This window comes from Pseudochaenichthys georgianus, chromosome 12, assembly GCF_902827115.2.
Source record: "Pseudochaenichthys georgianus chromosome 12, fPseGeo1.2, whole genome shotgun sequence".
Classification (NCBI taxonomy): Eukaryota; Metazoa; Chordata; class Actinopteri; order Perciformes; family Channichthyidae; genus Pseudochaenichthys; species Pseudochaenichthys georgianus.
Genome location: NC_047514.1, coordinates 21,866,671 through 21,892,518, shown reverse-complemented (window position 1 = coordinate 21,892,518; position 25,848 = coordinate 21,866,671). Strand labels below are relative to the sequence as shown.

The 25,848-nt window shown below is 40.9% G+C and overlaps 2 protein-coding genes across 4 annotated transcripts in view; one reads left to right on the top strand and one right to left on the bottom strand.

The window, feature by feature from the left end:
* Nucleotides 1-3,049: 3,049 nt before the first annotated feature.
* On the bottom strand, nucleotides 3,050-20,289 carry LOC117455970 (secretory carrier-associated membrane protein 1-like). Of its 2 annotated transcripts, XM_034095645.2 has the most exons (9): nucleotides 20,044-20,288; nucleotides 16,695-16,772; nucleotides 15,811-15,912; nucleotides 12,807-12,918; nucleotides 11,068-11,196; nucleotides 8,093-8,252; nucleotides 7,515-7,616; nucleotides 6,586-6,703; nucleotides 3,050-6,078 (listed from the first exon to the last, which is right to left on the bottom strand). In XM_034095645.2, the coding sequence occupies exons 1-9, from the start codon at nucleotides 20,101-20,103 to the stop codon at nucleotides 5,929-5,931; spliced, it is 1,011 nt and encodes a 336-aa protein (XP_033951536.1). In that variant the 5' UTR covers nucleotides 20,104-20,288; the 3' UTR covers nucleotides 3,050-5,928. The 2 variants fall into 2 exon arrangements, with proteins under 2 accessions (XP_033951536.1, XP_033951537.1); XM_034095646.2 differs by lacking the exon at nucleotides 16,695-16,772 and having other exon boundaries at nucleotides 20,044-20,289.
* A 1,122-nt stretch (nucleotides 20,290-21,411) lies between these two features.
* The window catches only part of ap3b1a (adaptor related protein complex 3 subunit beta 1a), a 49,484-nt gene continuing 45,047 nt past the window's right edge, over nucleotides 21,412-25,848 (top strand). The window contains exon 1 of one of the 2 annotated variants that reach the window (XM_034095453.2): nucleotides 21,412-21,711. In XM_034095453.2, coding sequence (XP_033951344.1) covers nucleotides 21,590-21,711 — 122 coding nt within the window. In that variant the 5' untranslated portion in view covers nucleotides 21,412-21,589. Of the gene's footprint in view, nucleotides 21,712-24,989; nucleotides 25,737-25,848 lie in introns of those variants that run through there. The other variant, XM_034095452.2, reaches the window with a different exon arrangement.

Sequence of the window (25,848 nt, the reverse complement as noted above, 5' to 3'; positions counted from 1 at the left end):
AAACAAGGTTTGGTTTCAGTTTGTATCCAGTAGAAGCTTTACTGTGGGTAAGGAGCCGCCATCTTGGTGCTGAGACCTCGGTTTGGCCCTTGAGGTGTGGGTGGGAATGTTTTCCAGCCAGTGGGTGATCAGTTTTTCCACTGATGCAGAACTTAACTCTGTAAGTGTGTCTTTTTATACGTGTGCTTCATATCCAACCAAATACATTTACTTAAGTACTGTACTTTAAACTGAAGTGCTTGAGTTTTACAAATAAATGAACACCCGTTACAAGTCCTTACAAACAAGTTAACACAATGCTGATTGAGCCTTTTCCCTTCAGGGTATGCTCTCTGTTTTTCACATTATACCTGAGTTATGGTTTTGCAATGGTGATGCATTTTACGTACGGGATATAAAGCGTAACAGAAGCTGGGACCAATGCGGGAACTCCTAAGAAGCACCCAACACGGTTATTGGAGTATACACTTTATGTAAAAATCTAACTTGCTGTTAGAGGAAGGATTGAAAACCTCCCTGGAGGTGGAGGGAGCAGCAGACTAACCTGCATATGGCAACCTTGTTATCAAAACAGATTCTTATTTTAACACCAAGCAGTTAGCAGGCATGCATTACTTTGGAAGTCATGGTTCCACCTGAGGCCCAATATGCACTCTCTTTGAGCTCAGCTGTTAGTCTCCACCATCTCCAGAGGGAAACATTCGGCTGCTAAATGCTTCACCAGCTTATCTCAAACTGTGTCTGTCAGCACTACGAGGCAGTGAGAGTGAACTAAAACGGTACAAAAATGTGAGTCGATCAGCTAAACAATCCTAAAAACCCGCTACAATGCTCCATAAAACCACAGGACCTGCAGATCCGGGATAATTCATCACGAGGACCCCTTCAACTGCTTTCATTTGTTTTTCTCATCCTAAAATATCAATTATGGCTCTTTCAAATGAACAATACATTTCTCTTCTCTTCCTTAGGAGCTACTAAATGTGTGTGTGTGTGTGTGTGTGTGTGTGTGTGTGTGTGTGTGTGTGTGTGTGTGTGTGTGTGTGTGTGTGTGTGTGTGTGTGTGTGTGTGTGTGTGTGTGTGTGTGTGTGTGTGTGGTCTAGCATTGCTATACTTGTGGGGACCTACATATGTTTACATAGTCACGTGTGGGGACTGGCTTCCCTTATGGGGACACATTGGAGGTCCCCATAAGGGGGATCATTAATTTTAGGGTGAAGACTTGTTAAGGATTAGGGTTAAGGGTAAGGGTAAGGTTAAGGGTAAGGTTAAGGTTAAGGTTAAGGGTATGGGTTAGGGTTAGGGTTAGGCATGTGTTGGTTATGGTTAAGGTTAGGATAAGTCTCCAGGAAATGCATGTAAGTCAATGTAATGTCCCCTGAAGTGGTGTGTGTGTGTGTGTGTGTGTGTGTGTGTGTGTGTGTGTGTGTGTGTGTGTGTGTGTGTGTGTGTGTGTGTGTGTGTGTGTGTGTGTGTGTGTGTGTGTGTGTACACATCAGAAGAGTCGCTCCCCAGATGTTCCTCCCTCCATGTGGACTACAGAGCAGCCTCTGGCACAACCCTGTGGCTCCCTTCCTCCACTAGCAAACTCAAAACTAAACACAGCGCTTGATGATTTCCAGATTAGACGCATGACAAATGTGACGAGTGCAGCAGAAACTTTTGGCCTCTTTCGGTGCCAGAGGCTTTGCGTTTTCAGGACTTGCTGTAGAAAGAGTTCCTTTTACATCTCGGACAAGAAGAATGAATGTATTCTCATGGTGATGCCAGTAAATCATTATCTTTTAGGATACAAGAAATGTACTTAAACGTTTAAATTAATGATTTACACTGTCAGTTCTCCAGCTGATGTTTGCAAATCAAAGTAGATGGAAGCTATTAAAAGTTTAATCCTGTATGTCATCCACGGTAATCCACTTCCTGCGCCCACTCAGCTGAATGTCTGTGGCAGCTGTGAGCGCAGCAGCTGACAGCAGGCTGTTTTCACACACTGTAATGTATGGAAGGCATTTAAGAGGAGCAGCTCTGGGGTCTGCTATTCCTCCACTCTGCCCCTTCCTGTTGGCACTGAACTGGGTCTGCTTCCAGCTCCCTGTTAAGTGAGAGTGTTGCTTTTGTTTCATTTCACAGGTTTGTTTTAGCCAATCAGCACTTGGCCTGCAATTGTCTTAAAGTGTGAGTGTTTCTATGCTGCCAGCTTTTGCCACTATGAATAGTACTTCAAAAAATCATATCATGAATTCATATCAAAGTCAGGCATACAAGATTAAAACAAGTCAAGTAAAGATAAAGAATACAACGAAAAATGTTGTTCAGTTATGGATAAGTATTGGGTTAAGATTAGTTAGTTAAAGCCTATCTTAAGATGTTAACATGATCCAATGCAAACAAAACTTTCAAACCATTTTCAACAACAAAGTATACTATACTAGCATTACAGAAATACTTCATTACATTATTCTTTAAACATGGTTTTTACTCAAAATAGATGTCTGTATGATGTGTTTTAAAAATATTTTAGAAAATGAATGTTATCAGACTCAAAACTGACTTTTGGATCGGGTCATATACTTACTGCTTTTATTAAGAGTAGGAATACCAATGCTAAAGGCATCAACCATTTTTGGGCCATTTTGGAACAGCCTACAAACGTAACATGAGTTCTATTGCTGACACTTCCCATCCATATGTTATGTTTTTTTTTCTTGGTTATTTGAATGTTAGTATTAAGCCTTCTTCATGCTCTATGCATGGTGACATTCTCCTTTGCCAAGTTATTTAAAATGTTTGCCACCTTACCGTTGATTCTATATGAGAACTGACTTGTTATCTCTAATGATCATTCCTCCAAACATTTGCAGTGAAGGGAAACTATTCTGTTATTTGATGACTACTGACCTCATCTGGTTATTAGCTGCTGGTGCACGCCCACTCACACCCTGCGTTTGCCTTCTTAAGAGCATGGACCCTTGTTTTGTCTGAATGATTTCCCACATATAGTACAAACATAGGTATGAATATAAACAAAAAGAGAGAGCTTGAAACACATACAGAAGAAGAGTTTAATTCAGTGTTAATACAATAAATATACAAAACTCAAGTTACTCAACATGCGATTGAAAGTCCAACCAGAGTGCATCTTAAAATGACAACGAAATCAAGAGCGAACAGCCGGCCATCTCGTGATAAATCTTACAAAATATACAAACATCCCTTTCTATTTTCTTTTTTATCATTTCATTAAGAGTTGACTTCTTCGAGATGCTTCTGAATTGATTTAACTGTCAGTGTTTCGACTACAGTCCGTGTTGATCATGATGCTTAAGCCACAGCCCATCTACAGCACGTCACACAGTTCACAATCTAAAGGCCATTCTCACATATATCATGTTTTCTTAAGCAAGTCAAAAATAACAGCAAATACTGTAAGTGCCACTCCGTTAGATTGTTTTTGAGGAATCATCTCACGTTGATTCGTACGTACATGTACTCAGGAATACACATGCACTGGTTCAACTCAACCGGTGTGAAGAGATGAGATGTGAGCAGAGAGCAAAACAAGGCATGTTGCAGGAAGCTTTAAATAAATCCAGAAGGATCACAGACCCACAGCCAGACTCTGCCCTGCACACAGACTTAAAGGCCAAATCCTCTCGATTTACACTCCAACACATCAAACACATACAAAGGCTTGACTGGTTTGAACATGAGACACAACACACAGAACAGATCAGACACATTCAGACTGTGGAAAAGCTTTGCAGCTCTTACTAAAGAAACATGTAGAAAGAGACACTTTAAACGCATTTGAGCAGATCAAATACATTTGAAAGTCTAAATAACCAGGGATTTTAGGAGACTTCAAAAAGAATGATCGATGCAAGTCTTCAGATTTGAGTTCAGTGATCGTCAATCCACAATTGTCTAATTATAACTATGCAAGCAATTATCGGAGCATTACATCACCTTTACTGGCCCATTTGTAGCCTCTTTTATATTGCAACATGTTGATTTACAGCACATATATTTAAAAACAGGGTCCAGTTAGTGTTTAATTTCATGTGTGTAACCTCATCATGCTGGTAAAGAGCACGTCCTGAGAAAACTGAGGTAAGTCTCCGGGAACACAAGAAAAGCTGGAGACGAGTTACACTTCCCCCTTCACAAAAACTGTATAAACATGCATCTGTACAGGAGAGTGGATGTTAACGGTGTCAGTATTTGCTTCTGAGGAGAGGACATGACCAGGTAGGCTTCATGTGTGAACGATATTGAGCTCAGCTGGTAGTTATGGACACAATGAGCAGGAAGGCGAGAGGTCGTTTTATAAATATCCTTCCTTTTGCACAGTTTACAGTGTGCAGACAAAGATTTAAAGTGCAACTTGGCAACATTTCACAATGGATATGTAGACCGTTATAAGCTAAATATTTAAAGCGGATAACAACTCAAAAGCGAACTTTAAAGTGACAGTTCACCCAAAAATACTTTGAGTATCAAACACTGTTGTTAGCGGGAAAGGTGGCTTTTAAAATGTTACAAAGTCTACATCATACAGCAATGGAGCTTAAACGACTAGTCAGTTGGTTAATGGACAGGCAGTTATGAATATTCATGAATGAGTCCAGTTATTTTTCAAGTAACACGACTAAGACTCTACAGAGTAGCGATGCTTTGTGCTAAATGCTAACAGCGTGCTAAATGCTAACAGCGTGCTTGTAACATGCTTGTAATGACAATGCTAGCAAGCTATTGCTAAACCATGTAAGCTTAGCTTGTTAGCATGCTAATATTTTTTTATTTGCATTAAAAAGTACAGCTAATTAGAATGTCATTAGTTTTGATCAAACATCTAATTTCACAAATTGAAGTGTAGACCTTTAAAATGATTACTTTCATCAGGAATGGGACGTGCATGTATGTGCTAAAGTTCATGGCCATCCATCTGATGAATGCGAATATATTTCAATAACCATAAATGCAAACCTCACGATGGGACGAGAGTTAAAGTCAGGGGATCATCCACGTAGGTAGGATTTATCCTCTGAGGAGCATGAAGGTCTGCACGACATTTCAATAAATCCAATGATCGTTAAGATATTCCTATCAGGAGCAAAGTGTTTTTCCGGCTTGAGAAAACAAAGAATTTGAAGATTTTTTACTTGATATATTATTTGATAAATAAAATCACATTAGCCCTTGAGTCTGTAAACAAAGTAGCGTGTTTGATACTGACATGTTTAAATGTGGGTGACCCTTCACTCTAAAGAAAAACAAATTCTGAGGCAAGCAGAAAGTAGAAGGCGAGGCAGTGAACTGGAATGCACGGCATTCATCTTCAACAGTTCATGGTCAGTCCACCGTGGGGCAGCAGTGATTAGTTATTAACTCACCGCAGATCCAATCAGAGCGTGCTGCTGCTAGAGATTTGTACTATTAATACATTAATTTAAAAACAGGAAGGAGAGATTAGGCTTATAAATCAAGGTAAGGCTCGGATGGATGGTAAACCAATAATGCTGGGGAGCACCTGCAGTGAGAGGGACGTTAGAAAGACTTGGTTCAGCTACATTAGAATCTGTCTACGGAGGACAGACGGACATTTAAAGAGGCACACAAACATTAATTCTTCAGTTGGCCACACACACAAACTCACACAGAGAAAAATGGTGGAGTGGTAGGAGTGCAGAGTCTGTGATGGAGCCGTTTGGATCCTGCCTGCAGTGGGTGTTTTATCACTGAGATTACAGGTCATGGAAGGCTAGCCGTAGCGCCGTCACATGAAACACTTTGATATTGTCAGAAGGCTGGGGGACTCCATGTGTTCAAACAAGGACAGTTGGCTCAAGTGGAAGCTGGGTGTGAGGCTGTGAGCAGAGGGGGAGGGAAAGGGAGGGACGGAGGGTTGAGCGAGCTCTCTAGACCAATCAGATCTGCTCCTTGAAGGCTCCTTGTGCCGCCCTGGTGGTGGCGTTAGCAGCGGCCGTCTGGACCGTCTTGTTGGACATGACGCCGGTGGCAAACTCCTGCTGGGCCTTCTCAAAGCTGGCCCCGGTGGTCCGGTACATCCCGTGGACCTGATGAGGAAGAGGAGGGCAACAAGAGATGCGTTACAACTGAGCAGCAGAGTACAGATACTCGTGTTTAAAAATACTCTGGTAAAAGTACTGACTAAACTTCTTTACTCAAGTAAAAGTAAAGAAGTATGGGCTTTCGAAATGTACTTATGTAAAAAGTACCCATAACTGTTTTATAGAGTACCTGACCTCCCTTTATATGAATAGAACAATAATGTCATTGTTAGCTAATGCTGAACAACGGCAACATGACACGGATCGTGTTCAAATCAATGACTCTAAATAATAATGATCACACCACCAAACACACATTAAAACTAAAGTAACAAACCTGTTTTGAAAATGTAAGAAGTAGAAAGTAAAGGTATTTGTGTTAAAAATGTAAGAAGTAAAAGTACAAAGTCGTACTGATACCAGAAAAAGTTACTTAAGTACAGTAACAAAGTATTTGTACTAGACTACTTCCCAGACTTTAATGGCAGCTTCATTGTGTTCCTGTGAGTCTACCTTTTTGAACATGATGAGGGACATGACAGCCAGCGAGGTAAAGAGAGCAGCGATGAGGATCATGATGATGCCCACCGGGACGCTGCGATTCAGGCCGGTCAGCGCTGAGATCCACCCGCTGAGAACCAGGAAATGAGTGATATTATATATTTTTCGTCAGTCAACAATGTGGCACTGTTGATTTTTTGACACCACCCTACTGTTGTAAATACTAACCAGAGCATTACATGTGTAATGATCCATAGCTGAAAATAGTCCCCAAAAAAAAATCGCTTATTAGCACAATCTGTACGGAAAGCTTGTATGTCCAGCTGTTTTGGGTATTCCTAGGGATTTTAAATACATAATACATGTTTGAGATTTGTCTTCAGGATAGAAAATTGTTTAAACTCCAAATGGTTGTAATATAAGAAAGTTGGAGATGGAGCTAATGAATGTTGTCCTATTTACATATATTTCCCGTATTTAGTGCGTCAAAATGTCATTCAATTCTTTGTTTAGATTTCCCTTGCAGTACATGAAAGACAAAAAAAGATTTCGAACAGCCCAAATGGTGTCTTTAAAGAAATCCTCCTCCAACTCCAACCTTCCTGTACATGCCTCCTGGGGGTCGGGATTGTGTGCGTTAATAGCTTGCATCCGTATTTGCTATACTGTTTCAATTGCATTCGGTTATTTCTGCATTCTTATCATGTTTAAAAATAACTGCCGTTGCTGGATTTGAGATAAATATAACTTATGTGTAATATAACTGATTTGTTACCCCCTTTTCTGCCAGATCAGCAAACAATGATTAAACAATAAGAAAAAGAAAGAAAATAAAGGATTGATCTGGACATTTCATCCTTAAAGAAACTAGATGTTAAATGAACTTCAAGGTTAAGAAAACAAAAGTAGAATTAGTCACATTCCTTAATGATTGTTCTCACCTGGCGCCCCAACCAGCGATGCCAATACACTGGAGAACGTAGACGCCAAACTGACAGATGTACACGAAGAAGAAAGCAAAAAACTTGAATGAGCTGTCACTCCTGCAGAAAGAGAGAACATCTGGTTAGATGCTAGAAATAACCTCTGTGGTTATCACATACATCAGAGATTTCACGTTTCATTCTACGGCATTAAATAAGTCCGTTAATACCCACTGTGTGCATTATAAAGCTTTCACTGAAAAGGCTATTGCTAATAAGTGGGATTACTAAACGTCATCATGCCAAACACAACTTAAGCCATTTGTTCGTGGTGCAGTCCGTTTGTAGTATAACATTAGCATTTTACTTCTGGTGATTTGATTCCATCTTAAAAATCACAAAAGTGTTTTCCCTTTGTGAATATGACCGTGTCAGTTTCTATATGTATCACTAACTTCGGTTTGCCACATGTCTTTTTTCCAGGAACAATCCAAAATCCAATTGGAAGTTCCTTCTTCCCTTTTGTAGAGGTCAAATGTTCTGTGCTGGCCTACCTAAACACGTCGTTCCAAGGTCAAGACATCCGTGTTCTTTACCTGAATGCTCCATAAAGGGGTCTGTACCAGCAGACGAAGGAACACGGAGTGAAGAGCAGGAACCAGAGGATGGACAGGCCGAAGTCCACTCCGCGTGATGTGTCCACACAGAACCAGGCCAGGCAGCCCACCAGGTTAGCCAGCAGCGTCCCAGTGTGAACTGGAGAGAGAGAGAGAGAGAGAGAGAGAGAGAGAGAGAGAGAGAGAGAGAGAGAGAGAGAGAGAGAGAGAGAGAGAGAGAGAGAGAGAGAGAGAGAGAGAGAGAGAGAGAATGCAGTCAGGGTATGGATGGGGCTTTCAGGGACAGTGGGACAGTGTGGCAGCCTCAAGGTGTCACTGTATATGTCAGAGCTCAGAAAGCAGGCTGGTGTCTGGCTACTGTACAGATAGTGTCCAGTGTCCTCACACTGCTGCACACTGACACTGAATATTTCAACATGTGCAGGATGGAGAACTACGGAAGCCCCGAGAGGAAAGTTGTCCATGTTGTCCATTTATTTTGTATGATCCGAGTCGTTTGCTTTCCTGTGGTCATGACTTTTTTGAAAAACAAATGTTTTGGATTATCTGGATAATTTGGCTGTTTCCTGCTGTAATACTTAAGTTGCCACAAGAGGCTGGCATGCACCACAGCCCCCATAGCCGTCAAATAATGACTCGCCAAATAAAACCGTTGGAATAAGCCTGCCATTGTACTACTAGTATTTGCATTGCACACAGCATTCCCCTCTCTTCATGCTATCTGTGCTCCTCCTTCACCCTGGGCCTAGCATCACCTAAGACACTTGTGATTGGTTTGTAGAAATACAAACAAGCAAGTGTGTTTTCCCCTAGGCTTTGATCCTGTATAAAGTGTTTAAGTCATGGATGTTTAAAGTTTAACTTCTTCTTATTTGACTAATATTAAAGTTGACTTTTCATTCAGGAAGTATGACGCTGCGCTGTCAGTATGCTTCTCCATGTTTGTGATTGGTCGAATGCTCCAGATACCACCCCTTTCATGTGAACGCGCACCTAACTAGATAGGACACAGCTAGCTTGAGCGATCCACTTGATAACCCGCGTCGTAGGACCGTTTAGCGAGAGCGCGTATGTTTTGGATCAGGCCAACCGGCTAACTCAAACATATCCAGGTTAGGTTGAACCAGCTTCGTGGTACAGGCCCCTGGTTAAGTCACAAACACAAGAGAACACGATTTTGATCAGACTAGGAAATGGGATCTCGAAAATTCTTTGTCTCTCATTTGCCTCAGAGCTTCCAATATAATACACACTGCCTTCATTGTCATGGCCTTGTACAGTAACAGAGTGTAGGAATGAGTTGATTTGACATCACAGTGTGAAATATGACAGGAGCCTGCTTGTTGACACAACAGGAGAGTGGGGGGTGGGGCTGATGTGTGCTCAAGATCCGTTTCAAGCTAAAAGTATGAAATTCTTTGCTTATCTCAGAATAATCTGCGTATGAACTCAAACTGAAGGACGGGGGATAGAGACATGGTTTCTACTGCTCTCTGAAGTCTGTATCCAAACTAACCTTTAAGCAATCATCTGACCAATACTTCCTCAGACCACATGCCTGCACCACGTGCCCTCGTCATGTGCCGAGTGCCACTCCAGGCCATTCATTCCCGGGATCCCAGTGAATTGTAATTTTTGAGCACCAGTAGGAACCGCTTGTGAAGCTTAAAGGGGGATACAATGCAGTTCTTCTTATTCAGGGCATTGGCATAGGCTCACTGTTTAAACTAATGCATTATCTTGTTGATGAAATAATATTGAAAATACAATTTGTCACCAATTTTTTTGTTTTATTCAAAAGATAATAAATAGCCTTTGTTAAAGTTTCTTCAGAGTTCAGACCAGCTTTATTTGCAGATCCAAACGTTTGTAGACGGACTTTAACCCTATAGTGTCGTACAGTAGTAGCTATGAAGACTACATCTTTTTTATTTCACTGGAGAGTTGGAAGTGTTTCATTTCGGCAACAACGTGTGGGTGGATACAGCACGTGTGAACAGTGAGTGTGAACACCTAGAACAATCTTCCATAAAACAGATATTGCCATCTGTTCCCCAGAAACCTTGACCAAATTAAAAACAAGCTAAGTGACAACCAGGCTCAGTAAAATGCTTTCATTCTGCTTTGGTTGTAAAATACATATAGTATTACTTTACATTCATATACTAGCAATACTACTTTCCCACAAGTAGCAATCTAAAAGAACTTCGAACTAGGAAGGACACATGTAGGAATTTTACAGATGTTTCTAAAAAAGTTGGTTCCCCAATTTTGTGATAGAACCATCTATGTAAGAAACTCACGGTATGAAATCAAACATAATTGTTGCATTAATTTCATTTCAGGCCGAACAAGCTCACCTACACATGGTGAGTGTGGAGGACACCAGGGTTCCTGCTTAACAGTGATCTAGTACGCTTCAGTGTCTCCTCCATGATTTCCTGTTTGTGTTTTTATCATGTTCTGTTGCCTATTAGCGTTTTCTTTTTTAACAAATTGTCCTTTGGCGCCTAAAATAAAATGAATTATTATTATTATTATTAAAGGTGAAATTGCTATTGAGCGTCTTTATCATGTCTATTTTTAAGAAATGGATGAATTAAGGTTACAAAGATGGGGATTTATATGATGAATAAAAGGCTGGAACTAGCTGTTCATCCCCCACACATGATCTATGGTCGATCAAATGTACCACACATGGATGTTTCAATTAGATGATCTTATCCAAAGTACCAACAGCCACATATATTGACTTTATTATCACATAAGACAGAGAAAGCAACAGATCCTAGGGGAAGGTTTAACTAATTGTTTCAGTGCTAGATGACTGGAAGCAGATTATTTTGGGTTCATCTTTTACGGGTTGATTCTATTTCTTCATTTTCATTACAATGCAGCAGCACAGACATTCTAAGTATTACGGAACAACATTTGATTGAAAGAAAGCGACTCACACATCCAGAGGTAGTACATGATCTTGAGGGTCTTCTGGAACTCCACAGGGATGTCCACTGTAATGTCTTGGTAGAAACAGGGCCCCACGGGGAACTTCTCTGGGAGGGGGGGCCAGTTGTTTTTCCTGCCTGCAGGACAAGAAAAGACAAAAAGAAACGTAGGTTCATGTTCGACACTGAAAGGACAACTTATCAGTAATAGCCTGCATGTCCAGTCACTCTGCTGCATTAACAGTCTGTAGTCGTAGAAGCTCAACAGTAGACATATGGACAGGGATCTGGAGAGAAGCTTTGAGAATCTGCATGAATGTTTACACCTTATGGAAATATGCTTATTATATATTATATGTGCTTTTTCTGCAGGGATACATAGGCTGCATTTCACTTCGGTTAAATGGATTCCTTGCGTCCCTCACTTGCGTCGTTTCCCTGCGACTAGTCTCTCCCACCAGGGAAGCATGGAGAGACGCAAGGAAACCACGAGAAGCAGGGAAATGAGTTTTAAGAGCAATGGGACGTCCTTTCCTCCTGAGCATCACGTGAAGCGACGTCCGTTTGTGATGACGCCGCACAGCTGATCGCCTGACAGCAGCTCTGTCCCCGTTATTTTCACACAAATGTATAAACGAACAATAGTTTGAATATTGATTAGAGTGCACAATAGAAATAAAATAATTGAGAGAAGAAAAAGAGATATGTTATCTATCAAAACCCAGTTATATTAACATTCATTGGATTGCACACTTTGTCTGTTTGTGTGGATATGTAGCACATTAACATTTTAATAGCACTTAATGACTGACTGAATGGAAATGAACATAAATGAAAATGTAAAACGAAAAAAGCGATCATGAAAATGTTTCCGATAAATGAATAAAATGATTTTTGACCACTTTGTTGTTCAGATATATCACATATTATTTGTAACTAAATGAAACATGAATTGAAACAAACCACGGTATAAACTGAGGAGTGACTCTCGTGAGTTTCATGTATTTTCTTCACTCTTCAATTAGTGAGCGATACGCAGTAAGATTTCACCGGAGGATGGTCTGGTGGTTCCTCGGTTATCGCTCCTCCATTATCGCTCCTCGATCCTCCGGCACAAATAAGGCCACTGGGACGCTACTCAAGATGGCGCAGACAAATCAACTTCCGGTGAGACCGAGGAGTGAGGAAATGAAAAATAAGAGAAGTGAGACGTAGCTAGAGTACAAGTTGACTTAAGTGTGTGTGTAAACAGCTCGTCCCAAGCTAGACCTCTGAATTCGACTTATGTCACTATTACTATTAGTACTTATTATTACTACGGTCTTTTTCGGGTATTTTCTTTTTTATCACTACTATTAATGCCATTTATTTGACAGGTGCAGTATCTGCATGGAGTCTCCGCTGGTTGCCTTGCAGTCCCGTGGTGAAAAAAGACTTAAGTCACTGCAGGTAGGTTACAAAATCATTTGTAACATTTAGACGTGCTTCTTTTTTACCTTTGTATTGACCCATGTTGTCTTTTTCTCCCTGTACACAGTCTTTATGCTAATCTTCTATTTTGTCCATCTTCATATTTACCTTACAAACATGAGAGTGGTAGTGATCTTCTCATCTATGTATTCAGTGTTTAGCAGAATTAAACAGATCCCACTCTGGTCTCAATAGCAGGAAAAGCTGCACCTGGACCTGGAGCAGGGAAAGGTCATTTTGAGCCTGTTTAGATTGAGGAACATGTCCCTGCTGCTGACCTCCTGAAGCGCTGAGCGACTGCATCTCTCTCTCCCTGCGGTCCAGCTCCGCCGCCTTCCTCTCCAGCTCCTCCTGCCTCCTCAACAGCTCAGCAGCTGCTCCCGACTGCTCCTACACACACACACACACACACACACACACACACACACACACACACACACACACACACACACACACACACACACACACACACACACACACACACACACACACACACACACACACACACACACACACACACACACACACACACACACACACACACACACACACACACACACACACACACACACACACACACACACACACACACACACACACACACACACACACACACACACACACACACACACACACACACACACACACACACACACACACACACACAGATACAAGTACAGAAATATGTTTCTTCAGCTCTGTTTTTACTTTTGGAATAAATCCAATTCTCTACAGGGGAAGCACCGGCAGGAGGAAAATACATCACAACAACTTGTTTCCCAGGAGGCTGCCGGCAAATGAGATGCACCATCAAAAGTGATTTCCTCCGCCTGCCTGCTTTCTCTCCGACTCCGTGGTTCCTATAGCAGCTACAAAGCTCAGTCCCAGACAGAAACAGCCTCCTGTGGAGAAGCTCTTCTGTGTGCAAGCGCAGCATGACGCCTGCTGTCATGTTATGTATTTTCTGCCTTCACTACAAGTCTCTGCTGGTGATACAGGACTAACCTAATACACCTGCTATTATATTCTGCATGCTGATGGAGAGTATAAAGATGTGTCTGTAAAATCTACAGTTTCTCAAGGGAACAAGTAACAAGTAATAAAGTTGAAGAAATTCCAGTTTGTGAGATCAGGGTGTCATGAATCACCTCTGTGAAACCACGATTGGGTGGAGACTCACCTGTCGATGCAAAGGGGAGGAGTTTAGAGATGGGAGGTTATTTAAGGGCTGGGTGTGATCGGTTCGAACCCTTTGACTGAGGCCATGCTGCCACTCCTGTGTACAGTAGGGATGCGTACCGAGCCCCGGTATTAAACGGGCCCCGAGGCTGAATTATTAAAGACCGTTAAGCTCCGATGTTATCGGTCTTCTTATCGGTACTGGAGACGTCTAAAAAATATATGTCATGTATTATTGCTACGCAAACATTATATTGCAGTTTTAGTGTCGCCAACTCCGTTTCTAATATGCAAAAAGACTGCAAAATGCGTCTTTATTATTATTTATTTTTAGTATTTTCGATCTTTCCAATCCAGACAAGAGATCTCTCTCTCTCCCGTCTGTGGACGAGGGGGCGGGGCAGTTTACACACACGCAGCTGCTACATGCAGCCACACACACACACACACACACACACACACACACACACACACACACACACACACACACACACACACACACACACACACACACACACACACACACACACACACACACACACACACACACACACACACACACACACACACACACACACACACACACACACACACACACACACACACACACACACACACACACACACACACACACACACACACACACACACACACACACACACACACACACACACACACACACACACACACACACACACACACACACGGAGGAGATGGCGGAGAGAACGCGCTCCAAGGTGGTTAAACTTTACCCGTCTCGATGTGGAGAATGCTCGTTGCTAAAAGTGCAATAAGAGTTTAGCATGTAAGGGCGGTAACACGAGCAATGCGTCTAAACATTTATCAAAAGTGCTCCAGATCCAGACGGAGGAATGCACCGGGTTCCACTGTCTTTCTAGCAGCTCTGTAGCCCCGCCCACGAGTAACGTTTCCACGTCAGGTGTTATGTATGCTAGCTGCAACACACAGAGTTAACTACATTCATGGGTTAATGATTAGAGGTTACTGAGTTATTTATTTTGTTAAAGTTTCAGATATTCTGTTTACAGTTCTGTCATCACATTATTTAATACAATTTGTTAAAACACTGTTGTTTCTTTTGATGTGAAATATTATTTATTTCATTTAAATAAAAAGCAATGTTAGTTTTGTTCACAATTTGTTTAGTTTTTTCTCTCCAAAAGAACCGATAAGAGTACCGTTAAAAGACCGGACCGATAAGCGGTATCGATGAAAGTAGTAGTACCCGATACTCCATCATTATCATTCTGAATGAATGTGTTCACTACTGTAGCGAGATGGCTGCCTATAGAGAACCGCAGTGACGCGTCCTAAAGCCCGGAAGTAAGTTAGCCTTTACCACGTCCGGTTCCTTCGCCAATAAGCAAAGCAATCTCTCCAGAGGGTTTTGGAAAATATCTCCAAATAAGGTCTGTGGTTGAGACACGCTGAAGAGACGGATCACGTTTTGTTCTACGACATTAAATCCATCAGCTGTGACCCCGCTGGTGATTTGTGAAGAGTTTACGTGTCTGAAAAACGATGGTTGTTACCGAGTGGCTGAATAGGACTACAGAAGTTGTCCGGGCCGTTTTACGTCATTACACCGAACACGTGAACACTCTAAGTTTGTTTGCCCTGTTCTGCTTGAAAGCAAGTCCCTGCCTCCTGCAAAGTGTTCAAACACACACTTCAACTCGTACCATTTACAATCTGAATGTTTGAATATGGATCTTAAGTTGGCGTGACGTTGAAGCAGCGACCCTGCTGTAGTTCCTTTATAGCATAACGTTAGCATTTTGCGACTAGATGCTTATGCGTGGAAAATGATAAAAGTAGGATAGATATGTGGAGATTATCCGGCTGAACAAAACGTGATCCGTCTCTTAAATGTGTTTCAACCACAGACCTTATTTCCAGCTATTTTCCAAAATCCTATGGAGAGATTGCATTGCGTTTTGACGAAGGAACCGGAAGGAGTTTACTTCCTGGTTTTAGGACGCGTCACTGCGGTTCTCTATTGTGACAATGATAAGGAAAACTACATCACATGTCATGTTTAGGATACACATGCTTTTCTACACCAGGTGTGGTCAGTGTCACCTGTGACTGTGAGTAGGCTGGAGGCTCCTCTGTGGGCTTCATGATGGCGGGCTGCGTGTTGAGGGTGGGGGCTGCAGTCTTGGGCGCCACACCCCCAGGTGTCTGCGGAGGAAAAATAGATTCATTTAAATGTGGATGTAACAACAATTTAAATGAGAATGATATGGCACAAAACAAAAGAGAGTAGCCTTCGCAGTATGTAACCTTCTGCATCAGGCTCACAGTCAATTATAATTAAAACCACTAAAGTTGATCAACTGTGAGCATGTTTACCAAAGGCTGCTTTTCTCTCATAAAACCTCTTGGATCAATTCATTTAAATAACTTTTAGAGGACTGAAGGGTCAAAAAATATCCAATATTTTACAAGCAAAAAAAGGCAGAATTTCAGGGAAAGTCAGAAAAAACATCTACATTTCATTTAGGGAGGCATGTGGCGCAGTGGGCTAGTGCGTTGGTGTTGGGATCAGTGGGTCACAGGTTCAAACCCCACTGCAGTCAGCATGTCGTTGTGTCCCTGAGACTCTTCACCCCAAAGTGCTCCTGTGGGGATTGCCCACAGTATTGAGTATGTAAGTCGCTTTGGATAAAAGCGACTTACAAGTGACGTGTCATGTAATAAAATACAGTTCTAAAGCTCTCTGACAATTGTGTGTGATTCTTACTCTTTGCTAAGTGTCCACTGCTGGAAGTTATACTTGTGTTATTTCCCATTCAACACAATTGTTTGGCAACAGCAACCATTCTATTATCCTGGATCTTTTTTAGAATTAAATCAACCCTTTCAATCCTATTAATGTTTTTCAAATGTATTTGATGTATTATCCTCATGGAATAGATTTGAATGAATCCAGCGGCCACTGGATTATTTAATAAGGTACTCACTGGTTTGCCATCTGTGAAGGGATTGTACTCCTCTAGCCCCGGAGGAGCAGCCTGTCGTACTTGTGTCACTGATGGATCCTTTAAAAATACAAAAGATATAAACATAAATCGTAGAAGAAAACATAAAAAGGAGGGGGTAAATAACTCAAATGTTATGAATAGTTTTGGTATGAAAATAGTCATTTTTCAAGTCTATCCTTGTGTTTTCTCAAGGACAGGAGTGGAAATGTCTGAGCTCATGCGAGAATAAATCCCCTCCATTATTCTGTCAAAGGCCAAACAACCCTCTTTATTCAAAATGCAACAGGCCTATAATTCAATACTGGCAGGATGATTCCAATCATTTCCCCGAGAAGACTTCTATAAATAGTCCTGGGTGTTCCAGCTCCAAAAGACATAGATAAAAAAAGACTTTTTTTTTACTATGCTGCGCTCTGCACAAAAACACTTCCCGATCCTTTTAGGCACATTCTGGATTTGCAAGACAAGCAAATTCAAACAACCTTGTTCACAACATTTGGTGAGTAACAGTTTTACTATATACGATGCAAACACAAAGTGAAATGGAGGATCAAGCTTACACATTAAGCAGAAGCCTTTTAAAGGGTGACACTGGAGTGAGACCGTTTGCTTATAGGGTGTATTCAACTACCAATTGCCAGTAACCACACACTTTAAATACATGTACATCGTTTAGTATATTCTGCCTCCGTTTGCATGTAAAAGTCTGTTCCTGCAGGCATCAGTTTATCACACGTTTCTTATTAGAAGCTTACCATCAGCTGCTGTCAGTCACACTCTGCTTTCATTCAAATAGCTGCTGAAGATTACCATCCACTCTGCGTATTCATGCAGCACTCCCTATGCAGTCTCAGCGCGGTGCGCTCCCTGTCTCTTACGACACACACACACACACACACACACACACACACACACACACACACACACACACACACACACACACACACACACACACACACACACACACCCACACACACACACACACACACACACACACACACACACACACACACACACACACACACACACACACACACACACACACACACACACACACACACACACACACACACACACACACACACACACACACACACACACACACACACACACACACACACACACACACACACACACACACACACACACACACACACACGTCACCAGACCGGGGTCATAAATATTTGAGGGTATGTTGCGTTTAAAGTTTAATGTCGCCCTATTGCACAGCCAAGGAAACACATGCGTATTCACAGAGTGTTCATTTTGAAATCTAAAGTTGGGAAAGAGGGAAAATAAGATAATTCACCTGATGCAGATCTCACTGTATAATTTAAGAAGGATGTATTTCCTGACACCTAATAATGCATCAAATTGTACCTTTCATGATCCTAATGTACAGATTTTATGATGCATTCGCTGCAAAAGTCCCACTAGCTGATGACACATTATCGAACACGATGCCTGCTGTATGGTATTCTGTACGTAACACACTGCTGAGTCAACAGGATGAAAACCAGTTGGAGTCCAGGCTCTGTACGACATGTTATTAAGCTGTTTAACCTGGCACAACGTGAAATCCAAGCTTCCTTCTATGACATTGGAGCGTAATGCTTTTAATAAGCCTACATTGAGATGAATAGGCCAAATCCGAATGAACAATCTATGCTTAACTGGGAGTGATGAAATGTAGCTGCCAGCGGGGATCCTAGCACCACATGTCGCCATGACAGCACCATATGATTTCATGAAGTATTGAAGATAGCTCAAGAGCAGGGAACAACGCTTCATTTTTCCTCAGGCACAAAAAAAGACAGCCAATAAATGACAGGAAATTGGCAGAGCAGCAGGGGTTCACTAGTCATGTCAGTATGTTAATGAGGCCCCATGAATAATTCACCTTTCATGCGTCTGTGCGGGTCAAACTGTGCCAAGGACTCGGCATCTTTTACTTTCATACACTGAAAGAGCAAGATTTGGAAATGACTTTTTAGAATGAGAAGAATTATTTACTGTGGCCGTGTAGGACTCATAGTATGTGTAGGAATATTCATAATGTTTCAGCCAATTTATATTTCGTCATTCAAATTTGTTCTGGTTTTATTTTTGTTGACATGTTAATCTAAAACAATAGATCTGCAAATAATTGTAGTTTTTTTTTTACTCTTAGTCTTCAAATGAACCTGTGCATTAGTGGAAATACCAATCACATTATACTAAAACACAGGGAGCAGTCATTTGATGTCCCGTTTTGTCCGACCAACAGTGCTTCAACCCTGCTCTATTATCTTGGACATGTTACATTTTAATTGATGCTTGTTAATCCATTAAAAAAAAGAAAGAAAGACACGGAAGAATAAGAAACAACACATATGTACGCTTAAGTAGCTGAAAGCATTGGTATTTCTGCTAAAAATGTGTCATTTATCCGAATATTTGCTTGGTTTATCAATTAATCACATAAACGTGTCATCTCTAATGAAATGCCAAATAGTAAGTGTACTGCCAACGCCAATGATGAGAACACCTTTACATGCCTGCTGATGGAGGGAGGCACTGAAGGGCTAAAGAGCACATGATGCTTTCACATTACAAGACACTGTTCACACAAGGCTGTCCATTCGTTGGATGTCTAAATACAGCATAATGGAAACCTTGCAGTGAAACAATATAGTTACTGACCTAATGTATGTCTCTATAATTTACTGACAAATCACCAAAACCCTGTTATAGTAGCCTTTTAAATGGGTTCTATGCAAAAGCATCCCATCAAATCCTTCCCCTCGCGTTGAGTTATTATTAGCACATGTCGTTTGGTATAGAAAAGCCATTAAGGGTATCTAAAGCGATGGAACATCAACCTAGATGCCCATCAAATCAAATATGCATGGTTACAGGAACCTTTGAACAGCATATAAGTGTTTAACAGATATGTGCTTTTAAATGTAAAATGTGATGGAAGGGAAGGTGTAAAGACGGTGGATAGTTGTATATATCACAAAGAATAATACACCATACACCCTGCAAGTCACAAATAAGGCTAAATAGACATCAAGCTAGCTAACACAACATTGCCTGGTTCATTAACGTGTTATGTCACACCGAAGTGAGCCATACTAAGTGACAGAGTGTAATTTAAGCTTGACAAGTGAATTAAAAACGTTTTGCTAATCACTGCTATTACTTGTTTTAAACACATGTAGCTTTATCACAGCTGCATAGCACTGAGCAACCAGTGTCTGATTTGCCAGGATGTGTAACGTTGTTATTAATGTGAAATAGTGCACAAGCTAATGCTAATGGCGCTAACGTAGCTAGCTAACGTTACCTGGAATGGGTTGCTGATCTCCGGGTCCGCGAACGGGTTGCTGTCGAATCCTCCTGACATTATCCAACCAGGATGGTTTTAGTCGTTTTAAGACTTAATAATTATATATACAGTGTATAAATCCGAGCAAACTGCTTCCAAAATACCGACTCGTTTTGACGTAGACGCAAGAGATGACAGACGGTCGGAGGTGAAGTGTTGACTCAGTACAGAGATACTATCAGGCTGGATGGGATTGGTCACCAGCAACGGATCACATGTGATACAATACTGACGTATACGGAAGTGAAGAAGCGTCAGGTCACATGTTTTATTTGTGTGTTCGAGTTTCTTAATTGTTTTAAACCCCTCAAATTAAAAAGCAATTAAACTGTTGACCGCAATTAGAAAAATATGATTGATGTAAAAAGCCCTAGCCCTCCATTTTTGTAATGTGTATTCTTGACTTCTGTATGCATTTGCCCATTTGTTTCCAATTAAGGTCTATAAAAGAAAAATAGGCATAATATTTGTATATATATAGTGTGTATTTGTTTCTTGATAAGTTCGAAGTAACCAAACAACACCACTGGGAAGAAGTAATATGTTACAAGTTAACGCACAACATTACAAATATAACTGAGGCATAAGTACAACAATATTTGAATAAAAAACAATTCAAATTGCCCACAAAAAGTAAAAGTAATCATTGTGCCCATTTCAGAGTATGAGTATATATTAGAAGGTCAACGAGGTTATGAATATCTGTACAATACTGAACATTCCATTCTTGTACCTTTCCACAACTTTTTCAGTAAACACATCACATTTATTAATCCTTACATAATAAAACCAATCATACTAATTTCAAACGACCAATGCTTAATCCTTTGTAATCTGATTTCTTATACACACATAATCAGACAATCCTTTTCTGCACTTGTGGCCTCATGCTTTATAATCAGGGAGTATAGCTCAATTTACGTGACGCCTCTTGACAATACAATTACAAAATGTGTCCTTTGGAGGCAAAGAAGAAGTATTACAAATGTACAATTCTACCAATGTACAGGAAGTTAGTACATTTACCAAGTAACTTTATTTTTACACTTAAGTGTTTCTACTTTTACTTTACTTTTCTAAGGCATGGGCAGCAGGTTACTTTACGTTAAGTACGTAAGACAAGTACGCAAAAATATTCACATCTGATAAGAACTATGGTGCCGTTGTTGCCTTGTCAACGGGGGCGTTATTTCACATAGATCTATATATTCTAAATGAGATAGCAGTGACAGCCGCTCTGGGAATTAAACCGGTAACAGTTAACTGTTGTTTCTAGATATTCCAGATCTATGTGGTCTCTGCAGCCCTGTCATGTGACACCAACTTGTCCAGCTCACACTTCCGCTACTGCGTGTAAAAAAAAGTTGAGGGGAATCTCGGAGAAGTTTGCCTCTGCAGGAACTTTTTGTGCTACGTAACACTTACACTTTCGTACGTTAATGCGCAGTTTTAAAAGCCGAATTCGCATTTAGTTATCGAGGCAAGTCTTGTTTCAACGCTGAGCATGTCGACGATCGCCTTGTACAATGACCAAGGAGGAGCGGAGGCTGCGATGGAAGCGGGGCAGGAGAACTCCTCCAGTACCGCCGGAGCTGCCTTTGGACTCTTCAGCTCTGACTTTAAAAAGTAAGATAGCTTAACATGTGTTCCTTGTGCTGTCAATAGTGTCATTTTGTGGTAAAGTTAGACGGTTGTAGTACATTTTGTGATGCTAACTCCCTGTGTAGCTGACTTGAAAAGTAGCCCCCAGCATCATCAACAAGCTAGGCAGTGATGGCGACCGACTTTATGCCATGGCACTGTTACATGTGACAAATACATCATTTTTATGTGGCTTGTGGGGGGTGTTCGTCCCTACTGCTTTGCTTAGTTTTCAGGTTATTGACTTCAGTAGAATTACTAATACCACAATATGAAATACCACCAAGTAAACAACTCTGGTTATCTTTTAAAACTGGTAAAACATATTTAAAACCCATACATTTCATTTAAGTGCAAGAGCTGAATGTATGTATTATCAGCTAAATGTTCTCAAAGTATGATGACATGTAAATTAATGTGTGGAGTAAGCCCTGGTATACACATACAATAACACAAAATAGTATCCATATATACAATTTGCAGTAATGAGTGGACTTGGAAACAAATTATATTGTAAAAGGTATAACCTCATTTAAACAACAACGACTAGTCTTCATGACGAGCTTCAGCAAACACATATTTAACCAGTCTTTCATCATTACACAGTGTTTCATCAAATGTGTACCGATTGTCTTCAAAATATAATTAAGGCTTCACTGAATGACTTACACTAGTGTACAGTGTTAATAAATGGACACACAATCCACATATTGGCAATCAAATTAAATGTGTACCCATCAATATTTTTAAAACATTCTATTACTAAAACCATTCTGCATAAGCATAGCATGTGCCAAAATGTAGATAACATATGGACAGGATACTAAAACACTTAGTCTGCTTTCTGTTTAGAGGAGAAAAAAGGCATTGCAGTTGAACTTGAATAGTGTTGCCTGTTTGAGTTGTTATTCTGTAAACCACCTGTTTTATAGCTTTGCCAAGTCACACTTTGTGCTTTATTAACTTGAACGGTTTGGGATACTTTCAGGAAACTGGTAAATGGTCTGTACCTAAATGTACACATTCAGACTGTTTGCTACTAGAATTTGTTGGACCTTTTTGGACATAATACACCAAATCAGTTTCTGATAGCTATGCAGGTGCCCATGGATGTCTGTTTTATTTCCAGGTGACATTCTTTAGAAAGACTTTGGGAAATAAGTTTCCTAGTTTCGGTTTTAACTTCACGTCTCAGACTCAGTTACTGTCTACACATAAGTAACCTTCCTCTTTTATAAAAGTGAAAATGGATTGTCAGCTTGTTTTGAGTTTTATCTCAGAAACCTACCACTAGAGGGCAGCCAAACATCAGTGGAACCTTGCTTTCTATTTGATGGTCAAGACGTTTTTCCTGCAGCTCAGACCCTCTGATTTAATCCTCTATGGGTGAATGAGAAGCTTCACACGGCAACAGCCTAACAGTTGTAGAATTACGCTGCCCTGTCTTCTTGTTTTTAGCTGTCAGTGTGAGCTTTAATTTGTTGATCCCATCAAGAAATGCTGTAACTAACCTTAAGTCATCAGAACAGTTGTTTGCGTATTCTCTTCAGCATTCAGGATTTGACCCATCATTAATGTCTTTTTGAATGACATTCTCTTGCCACAGTGTTACATGTTGCTTAGTGTGCTTAAGTGAACCTCTAAGCTGTCTCACATGACCATAGATCTACTCACTTAGGCAAGGCTAGGTCATAAGTCCGCCTGCATGTAGGCCAAACTGGGAAGAGCAGAAAATGCATGAATGATGCTTTTGTCTGTGTGTGTCTGTCTGACTTAAGCCTGTGCATCCTACGCTGTGTCCACATAAGTGTAGCACGCAGGCTTTGTCTTACTCAGCATGTATGTTGCATATTGGTCAATTCTGTCGTTCTGCTAATGTTTAATCAAGTTATTTGAAATTCCTGAATGTTTGTCACGTGTGCAGCAGCATTCCTGCAGTGTTCTGTAGTGTTATAGTCCTCTTCTCACTGCCTAAAGGCTCTATGAAAGGTTTTAGCCCGGCACAAATACATGTGACTTATTTATTATCTCTGACTAAAGAGAGATTTTGCTGCGGGCAAGTGGTTTGGTTGTATAAATGTTTAAATTATACGTTTTTGATCTACGTTTAAAGTTAAGATTTTGGATCTTTCACTTTATTTTCAGAAAAGTTGTTAGCTGTTAATTATGTCCTGATCAGGGCACATCGAGCACTCATTTTCCTCATAACAATACTTAGTTCTACCAAGAAACACTACCATTTAGATATTTTTCAGTGTAACATATGCTTTTTTTCCACATAATAAAAGCATACCGTTTTTTATTTTGGTTTTCTACCATCTATAAAGGCCTTATTTAATTGTAAAGCTCTTCTACCGTGAGGCCCTTTTGTCTTTTTTCAGATGCTATATCTGCTAGATATCTATCTAAAGTTTGTTTTTGTGACCAGTGTCAAGAAAGATACTTTTAATTCAACATTGGTGAGAAGTCATACACTACTAATCACATTTGCTACAGCTACTAAATGGACCCTGTGTTGAGATTGTTTTGTCTGTCACAGATTGTCACTGTGAAAAGGACATTGGCAGGGGTAGTGGGGGGGGGTTACTTGTTCCTATTTTAGTTTAGGCTTAATATAGTAAAAACATTTATTAAGTTCATTTTTCTTTCTACATGAATAGAGGAACACATGCAAAGGTTCAGAACATACGTTTTCTCTGCCCCGTTTTAAGTCATTGTTAGTTAAATATAGCATGATAAAGTTCCTTACAGTTATTAGTTGTTTTATTATTTATTTGGCCAATTCAATTCATGGTCGAGATCAATGATAAAGTCCTAAATGAATGTGAGCAGTTATTCGGGAAGCAAAAATAATAATAATAATAATAATAGCTTTGATTTATATAGCGCCTTTCAAGGGACCCAAGGTCGCTTTACAAGTAATAGGGCAAAGAAACATAACAAAACAAAAGTCAATCTTTTTACAAAAGTAAGAAGTGAAAAAGTGATTATTCTATTAGCTTGTAAAAGTGACTGGGGTTGTTGGTCCGTCAGTTTCTCCCAGAGAGAGTAAAGCGCCTTCTGAACCTTTCAAATCTTAAAGGGTATTTCCTGACATTCAGCTCGGTGCTGTTATCTTTCATGAAGGCCTGTCCTGTTGGCAGCGCATTGTATGTGCGCTCAGCGGTGTCGGGCTGAAGTTGACTATTGTGCAGTGGAGGTGATGAAAAGTAGCTCTGTTTACCCACCAGTGTAGATAAGGCCCTCCTTTTCCCCTGGAGGGAAGTGACCACAGTCCCACAGAGAGAGAGAGACACACATACAGGCAGAGAGCAGGTGAGAGGTCTGAGAGGAAAATCCATGGAACAGAAGCAAAGAGAAATGTAAGAGTGGACCCCAGCTGACCAGCAGGTAACTTCAGAAGAAACGTGGACTACAGCAGAAGGAGAGAGGTCTTTCCCAAGTTAGCAGGCACTACCCTCAAGCATGTCTTGCCATTAGCGGAGCTGACGGCGCATCTTGTGACTTTTTTTGCCCGTGAGAAGAGGAAGGGAGAAGTGAATGACAGGCACGAAGCCAGTGGAGCCCGAGCCGTCCCTCCACTCTCCCCAGCTTTGACAGTTATGAACAAGAACGAGTCAAGAAGACAACTGTAAATAAAGCCAGGGCACACAGCCTGAAGGAAAGTAATTACCACAGCTCCGTTTCACTCTTCAGTTACTTGAAATACAGTCAGTTGTGCAACTTGTGTGTGTGTTTGTGTGGACTCTATTCTTTTAGACAGCACACACACACACACACACACACACACACAGCGAGGGCTGGTTGTTGAGTGGACTCCAGTGACTGCCGTGGAGGAAAGCCGGCATGGATGTTAGTTTCTCTTCTCTGCGCTCGGAGGCCGTGGGAGCCATGAGGATGGCGCTGGTGTCGGCGGAGAACCTACAGCTCACTCTGAAGCCTGAGCCCAGTCAGGAAGAGCAGGCACTCACACACAGCACGAGTAGCATCGAGGAGACACACACAGCCGGGTACTGTACCATCACAGCCCTGTGACGCAGACATCTGTGTTTTTAGCTTCAATTAAAGGATGTTGTTGCATTGTTGTATTCTTACTAAATGGACTTTGTTATTTCCGTTCCA